General features: G+C 37.0%; 1 protein-coding gene across 2 annotated transcripts in view; it reads left to right on the top strand.

Annotated features, from left to right (window-relative positions):
• LOC106869329 (spatacsin) overlaps positions 1-3,816 on the top strand; it is a 110,830-nt gene extending 107,014 nt beyond the window's left edge. For both annotated transcript variants that reach the window (XM_052974099.1, XM_014915038.1), the window contains exon 43: positions 1,618-3,816. In XM_052974099.1, the coding sequence (XP_052830059.1) occupies positions 1,618-1,822 (205 nt within the window). In that variant the 3' untranslated portion in view covers positions 1,823-3,816. The remainder of the gene's footprint in view (positions 1-1,617) is intronic.
• Positions 3,817-8,109: the final 4,293 nt, after the last annotated feature.

Here is an 8,109-nt window from a genome sequence, read left to right as displayed (position 1 = left end):
ACGACAATAGCATCTACTCACCATATGTCAGATGGGCAAGACTGTAGTGGTGCTGAATAGATGAATCAGAACACGTGTCTCATGAAGATGTTGTGTCAAATGACCTGTTGCTTTAGAATAGTTTGTATTTGATGTAAAATGTAATGGTGTAAAATATAATGGTGGGAGAGAGGATGTATGTATTTAGTTTTATCGACTGTTTAAGTGTTGTTATTTTATGTAAATTGTAATGGTGTGTAAGAGATAGTTACTTCTTCGTGTAATTATTTTAATGCATTTGTTTCATTGATCGTCGTTATGATTACATTTGTTGTATGAAATGATATGTTGCTTGGTTTCAACACCTTACTCCTCAGCCCAGTGCAGATTAGAACCATACACTTGCGAATGAAGCCATAGAATAAAGCACACAGATAAATGTATAGGAAGAGAACGAGTTGAACAATTTCAGCGTTTCCTAAGAGGGAACCGCTTGAGTGATAGATTGCTCCCAGTTGAAGAAGGTTAATGGTCAACAGTCGGAATGTCGCCCTCAAGAGGTTCATGCAACACGTAGCCGCCATGCGTTTTGTAAATTGGTATCCTTTCCATTGAATTGGTCACTTTAATGTTATGATTAAACATACTTGAGGTAATCAATCATATAGAAGGCAGCAGAAATCGTCATTATCATCTTTTAACGTCCGCTTTCCATGCTAGCATGGGTTGGACGATTTGACTGAGGACTGACGAACCAGATGGCTGCACCAGGCTCCAATCTGATCTCGCAGAACATACCTAATGCATATCTGAAATTTCAATCAAATCGGCCTGGTGATTTAGCGGTTTGGCCCAGCTTCACTTGAAAGCACTTGTACACGGAAACTGTAAACAGCGCAAAAATATAACTTTTTGAAAGGCAGCTTGGGTATTGCTTTGATTCAAGAGGTTACCAAGGTTATTGCTTTAACAACGTCATGTCCCAAACTGTCTTTCCTCCAGGGTAAGGCCTCGTGTTTCTGCCGTTTGATGGTGATTTATTAAGACCCATGCAACTCTCGTTACGACTACTGGAGAAGTGGATGAAGGAAGTAGTAATGTTGACATCTTGTAAAGTCATTACGAGAAAGTACTGTAAGGATTTGTGCAAAGGAGCTATAAGATAATGAAGCAATATAGCTGTATTATCTGCAAGCAGTTCTTATTATTAGAAAATGACAAAGAGCGAGGTGTCTTAATGGTTATTTCTTAAGAACAAAATTTGACCAGATAGTTAGCATGTAACATTTTTTTTTTCTTTTCAAACCTTTCGCATTTCAACCAGCCACCTCCAGCCCAAATATTTTACCTGTTGTAATGTTCAAACTGTCAAACGATGCTCTCTTACATCTACCCTACAATGTTATTCTAAAAATATACAATCACATCATCATTGAAATCTCAAAATTACAAGGTAATGCATGATTAATTCAAAACAGAATTAATAAGTATCAAATTTGCCAGAATAATCTGAATATTAGACGGTTGTTGGGTTGTGAAAAGTGGAATGAGAGATTTAATGTATTTGTAATACTTTTGAAAGACCAGTTAGAATTTTAAAATTATGCAAATTTTATTTATTTTTTTTTTTTTATACAGGTACAAACAGATGACACAAAAACCTCCTCAGTGTTTAGATAACATAAAGAAACTTTTAACACACTGCAAAGATATACGTCTTCAGTATCAGCTTGGAAAGGAACTGGAACTGAAAGATTTCATCACTCAGCTTGAAGATGGGTCTAATTCTGCATATATTCTAGACCTTGAAGCTTTAAGAGGAAGTAGCCATTTCAGCTTTTGAAAAGGGAACAGAATAACAACAGAGATTGTATCAAATCATTTGCGGCCGAGAAACTGTTTGTAAGAAAATCCAAATCACTGTCAGAGTTACTTTGTGTAAACATTTGCTGCTGAAGTAACATACTGAAAAACTATAATTGAATTAAATGAATGTGCAAGTTAAAAGATTTAGGGCTTCAATTTTTTGTATTGTGACATCCTTTTCAATTTCTGTCAGTTTGACCCCAGTTTTCCTTCTTTGAGCTTATAGATAATTGTGTTTTGTAACAGATGTAACATTAAAAATAGTCCCAGACTATCCTTACGTAAGTAGACCTTTATGTAATTGTTACTTTCTTAAATGATAACTATATCTAATTTGAATATTTCAAATCAAAGCCATGTTTTGCAGCCTTATGTTATAGACTCATCAAAAAAGTTGGTCTTCTTATGTTGGGTTAAATGATATCGGAAAGTATTTTTGACTTCTAAATCTATATTCAGTAACTCATTTATAGACCTGTCTGTATTGGACATAACATGTCCTCCTATTATTTGCTTTGTACTTTTAAAATTACTGTATTAGATCAACTAGAAATTTGCTATAACTTGTTTGTGTGTGCACATACACACACACATGAGCGCACACACACATGTTGATTGTTAGAGCTGTATCGTTTAATATGAAAGCAATCCTTTGGATAAGTTATGTCAGCCAATTTATAAAGTATTGTCAAAAAGTGTCAAGTATCTTTTTGGTTCAGAATATATAAGATACATTCACTTTTAAGAGCATGAAATTAAACATGGCAATATTTACAAGAACTAAAATTCATGCTTTGTTGCAGATTAAAGACTTAAACATCTATAAACTTCTATAATTTCTTATAAAAATTAAGAATTAAGGGATTCACATCAAATCAGGAAGTAATAGATATGCATGTTTTTTTCTTCTTTATTTGATGGAGCAAAGACATATATATATATTTGTTTTGCAAGATTCCTGATATGAAATCATATGTTGTTTTAATAGGGTATGGTCATTTTTTTCATTTTGTCAATTAACCACACACATTATATACTTGTTCTTTATTTCAGCTTTATTATTATTCTTATTCATATTTAACTGTAAGATAACTGAATTGAAAGTTGCTTGTTTTGATAAACTAAAATTCTACTTAACTTAGAACTTAGTGTCAGGTTCATAAAATGAGTTTGTTTTTTTTTTTTGAAATAAGGATGGATGAAACGTGTTGACCAAGTTAAAATTCATGTTGATAGTAACATATATATATATTGTTATCATTTAATTTACAAAACCATTCATATTCAAATAATGGATGATTAAATATCAAATCATGTTTTGTAATATGAAATATATTTTATAACGTTATCTCCTGGTACAACATTCCAATCATTTTTGTGTTGTGCATGCTTTATTATATATGCATTGCAATATCATCCATTGATGTGTGTGAACATATGTATAAAGCACTCTAATGTAAATGTACAAGTTACTCATTTAAAAATATTGTCTGAAAGTGTTAATTTCTGTGCAATAAGTATACCCTTCCTGAGCTTGTAACATATGTTGAGTTATATTTGACAGACAGGATATTCTTGTACCTTACTGATCATGGAAGAGGTTAAATACATGCATTATGTTGCAGGGTGTATTTGTAACGTTTATGTGAGTGTTACCTTGTGTTTTCCAGAGAAAACAATAACTTGTAATATAATCAATATTTTTAAAAACCTAATGACTATTTCATCCATTTTCATAGAGTTTTTATCTAAACGTGACTGTCATTACAATAGATGCGGTAGTTATTGTTTTTATATGCTGGTTGCAGAAGTAGCAGGTCATCTGTAACATAACTTCAACTGTGATCTTACACAGCATATCTGTGATACATTGCAATCCATATATAACAACTTTTTCTGAGCCAAAATTATCAGATCAGATGTCTTATGTATAAATTTGTGGAATAAAGAAAACAATCATTTTGAAATTGATATTTGTTTCTTTTTACTTCAAATCCTTATTTTTTCTTTTTCATAATATTAAAGTAGACATTCAAATGTAGCTATCGTAAAACTCAACTTTGTAAAAGGACCTGACATTAATCATAAAATGAATGATGAAGTCTTGTTATATTTGGAAAACTCGAAGAATTAGATTTTTAAGAGATAGAAGCCACCCATACTCCTAAGGCAACCCTTAATAAAGCAGACGGTGTATTTCTAAGCTAACCGTTGAAGCACTGTTGCACACTAGGCTATTGATGCATGGACCTGTATCAATAGCCTAATGTAATCAGTATTATTTAACTCTGATCTCCAGTAAAGGCATTTATTTTAAGCTGGTCAGCACTGGATTTTCTAATTGTGTTTTCAAAAACTAATATATTATTTTTGTTCCAAGTTTCCACTATGGCTCTCTATTTAATACATCCCATAGAGATATGGGATTTTCTTTTTCTCACTATATACGTTTAGCCATTCCTAATCTTTTCATCTCACTAACACCCATTGTTCCTTACTGTGATTTAACTGTGAAACGTGCTGTTCATAAAATTTGACAGTTCTGCTATGTATTTTTTTGAATAGGATAAGTTGGAAAAAAATAAGAAGGATTATGCACTTTTGTATTGATGTTGACGCATGCTGAAGAGTGTCCATCTACCATGTTCACTCATAAAAGTCTTCATTGACCCAGGAAGCTATCAGTGTTGTTCAATCTATATACATAACAGACTGCACTCATATATAAAAAGAAAAAAAATTGCTACCTACAGGAATCTAAATCTCTTTTTTCATGCACAACCTTGCTAACTAATTGGTCCAGGCAAGATTTCTCAGGTTATTCAATAAAATTCAACAGTCCAGTGAAACAGACAGTTTTAGAGGAAAACCTTCACCATAATTCTCTTATAGATTTATATAAACTGGATTATGTCTGTTCTGTACAACATCTAGATTTTAAAAGATGATATATTTAATATTAAACTGTCTTTAGTGTCATCATATATAACCTTTAATGTCATCTGATAAGGTATATTATCAATGTTGAAGTAAACTTCATCTATTAAGGGTTATTTGCATGTATGTATGTCATCATCATCATCGTTTAACATCTGCTTTCCATGCAGGCATGGATCGGATAATTTGACTGATGGCTGGCGAGCTAGAAGGCTTCACCAGGCTCCAATCTGATCTGGCAAAGTTTCTACAGTTGGATGCCCTTCCTAACACCAACCACTCCGAGAGTGTAGTGGGTGCTTTTTACATGCCACCGACACAAGGGCCAGTCAGGTGGTACTTGCATTGACCACGCTTGAATAGTGCTTTTTATGAGGCACCGGCACAGGAGCCAGTCGGGCAGCAATGGCAACGATCATGCTTGAATGGTGCTGTTAACGTACCACTGGCACAGGTGCCAGTTAGCCACCACTTGCCTCAACAGGTCTTCGCAAGTGCAGTTTATTGCCCAATGATTGAAGGCTACTCTTAAATGGGCCGGTTATGCTGCACTGGCAGAGGCCATGGTCTCACTTGGCTTGCCGGTTCTTCTCAAGCACAGCATATCTCCAAAGATCCACTTGTCATTTGTTGTTGCCTCAGTGAGGCCCAATGTTCGATGGTCATGCTTCACCACTTCATCCCAAGTCTTCCTGGGGCTAGCTCTTCCACAGGTTCCCTCTACTGCTAGGAAGTGACACTTTTTCACACAGCTGTCCTCATCCATTCACAACACATGACCATACTACCAGCACAGTTGTCTCTCTTGCACACACATCTGATGCTTCCTAAGTCCAACTTTTTTCTGGTGTGTATATGTGTGATCCCCGACTTTCTGGCCACTGTGCGAATGTTTGGACACCGAATTTGTGCACGTATGTACGTACGTAAGAAACAACGAACGAACGAATGAACGAAAGAAGGAACGAACTATCGTACAAACGAATTCACGAAGAAACGTAGGTACGTACGTACGTTCATTCGTTCGTACGTACCGACGTACTTATGTACTTACGTACGAACGTACGTTTGATCGTTCGTTCTATTGTTCGTACGTACGGATGTACGTACGTTCGTTCGTTCTATCGTTCGTTCGTTCTTTCATCCTTTCGTTTGTTTCGTTCGTTCGGTCGTTCATACGTACGTACGTTCGTTTGTGTGTTTCGTTCGTTCGTTTGTTCTTCCGTCCATTCGTTCGTTTGTTCGTACGTACTTTCGTTCTTTTATTCGTTCGTTCTTTCGTTTGTTTGTTCGTTCGTTCGTTCTTTCGTACGTACATCCATTCGTTCGTTCGTACGTACGTACGTGCGTTCGGTCGTCCTTTCGTTAATTTGTTCGTTCGTTCGTTAGTTAGTTTGTTCATTCGTTCGCTATTTTGTACGAACGAATGAATGTACGTACCTACGTACATATGTGCTTACGTACGTACGTACGTTTGATCGTTCTTTCGTTCGTTCGTTCATTCATTCTTTCGTTCGTTTGTTCTTTCGTTCGTCCGTTCTTTCTTCCGTTCGTTCGTTCGTTCTTTCGTACGTACATCCATTCGTTCGTTCGTACGTACGTACGTGCGTTCGGTCGTCCTTTCGTTCGTTCGTTAATTTGTTCGTTCGTTCGTTAGTTAGTTTGTTCATTCGTTCGCTATTTTGTACGAACGAATGAATGTACGTACCTACGTACATATGTGCTTACGTACGTACGTACGTTTGATCGTTCTTTCGTTCGTTCGTTCATTCATTCTTTCGTTCGTTTGTTCTTTCGTTCGTCCGTTCTTTCTTCCGTTCGTTCGTTCGGTCCATCGTTCGTTCGTTTGTTTGTTTCGTTCGTTCGTTTGTTCCTTCGTTAGTTTCGTACGTTCGATCGGACGTACGTTCGTTCTTTTGTTCGTTCTTTCGATCGTTCGTTCTTTCGTTCATTCGTTCGTTGGTTCGTACGTACGTACCTACTTACGTACGTTCGTTCGTTTGTTCGTTCGTACGTACGTACTTACGTACATTCATTCTTTCGGTCGTTCGTTTGTTCGTACGTACGTACGTTCGTTCGTTCGTACGTACGTTCGTTAGTTCGTACGTACATATGTATGAATGAACCAACGTACGTATGTTCGTACGTATATATGTATGAATGAACGAACGTACGTACGTACGAATGTACGTACGTACGTACGAACGAACGATCGTACGTATGAACAAATGATCGAACGAAACAAACAAATGAATGAACGAGCGAGCGAAAGATCGAACGAAGAAACAAAAGAACGGACGAACGAACGAGAGAACGATCGAGAAAACGAAAGAACGTACGTACGTACGAACTAACGAAGGAACAAATGAAAAAACGAACGTACGTACGTAGGAACGAAGGTACTTACGTAAGTAAGTATATACATAGGTAAGAAATATCAAACGAACGTACGCATGCAGAAACGAACGTACGAATGAACGAACTTAAGAACGAACGAATGAACGTACGTACGTACGAAGCAACAAACGAACGTAGGTACGTGCGTGCGTACGTACGAACGAATGAACGAACGTACGAAAATACGATCAAATGAAGGAACGTACGTACGTACCTACGTTCGTTTGTTCCTTCGTACTTACGTACGTTTGTTCGTAAGAACGAACGTACATACGTCTGTACGTACGTACCAACGAAGGAACGAACAAACTAATGAACGAACGATAGGTACGTACATGAATGAACGAACGATAGTACGTACGTACGAAGGAACGAACGAAGGAAGAAACGAAATGAAGGTACGAGCGAACAGACGAACGTACGTACGTAAGTACTCCGAACGAATGAAAGAACAAACGTATGTACGTACGTAAGTACGAACGTAATTACGTACGTACGTACGAACGAACGTACGTACGTGCGAAAGAACGAACTAATGAATGAACGAACTAACGTACGTAGGAACGAACGTACGCACGTATGTACGCCCGTAAGTACGTACGTAAGAAACAACGAATGAGCGAAACAAGGAACGAACTATCGTACAAACGAATTCAAGAAGAAACGTAGGTACGTACGTACGAACAACCGCCCGTACGAATGAACGAACGAACATACGTACGTACGTAGGAACGAACGAACGAACGGAAGAAGGATCAAATGATGGAATGATCGAACGAAGGAACAAAAGAACGAACGAACGAACATGCGTACGTAAGAACCAACGAACGAACGTACGCATGTACAAACGTAAGAACGAACGAAAGAACGGACGTACGAACGAACGTACGTAAGTACGTACGAAAGAACGATCGTACGTACGTACGTATG

This window comes from Octopus bimaculoides, chromosome 17 (genome assembly GCF_001194135.2).
Source record: "Octopus bimaculoides isolate UCB-OBI-ISO-001 chromosome 17, ASM119413v2, whole genome shotgun sequence".
NCBI classification, from domain to species: Eukaryota; Metazoa; Mollusca; class Cephalopoda; order Octopoda; family Octopodidae; genus Octopus; species Octopus bimaculoides.
This window is presented reverse-complemented; position numbering and strand designations above follow the sequence as displayed.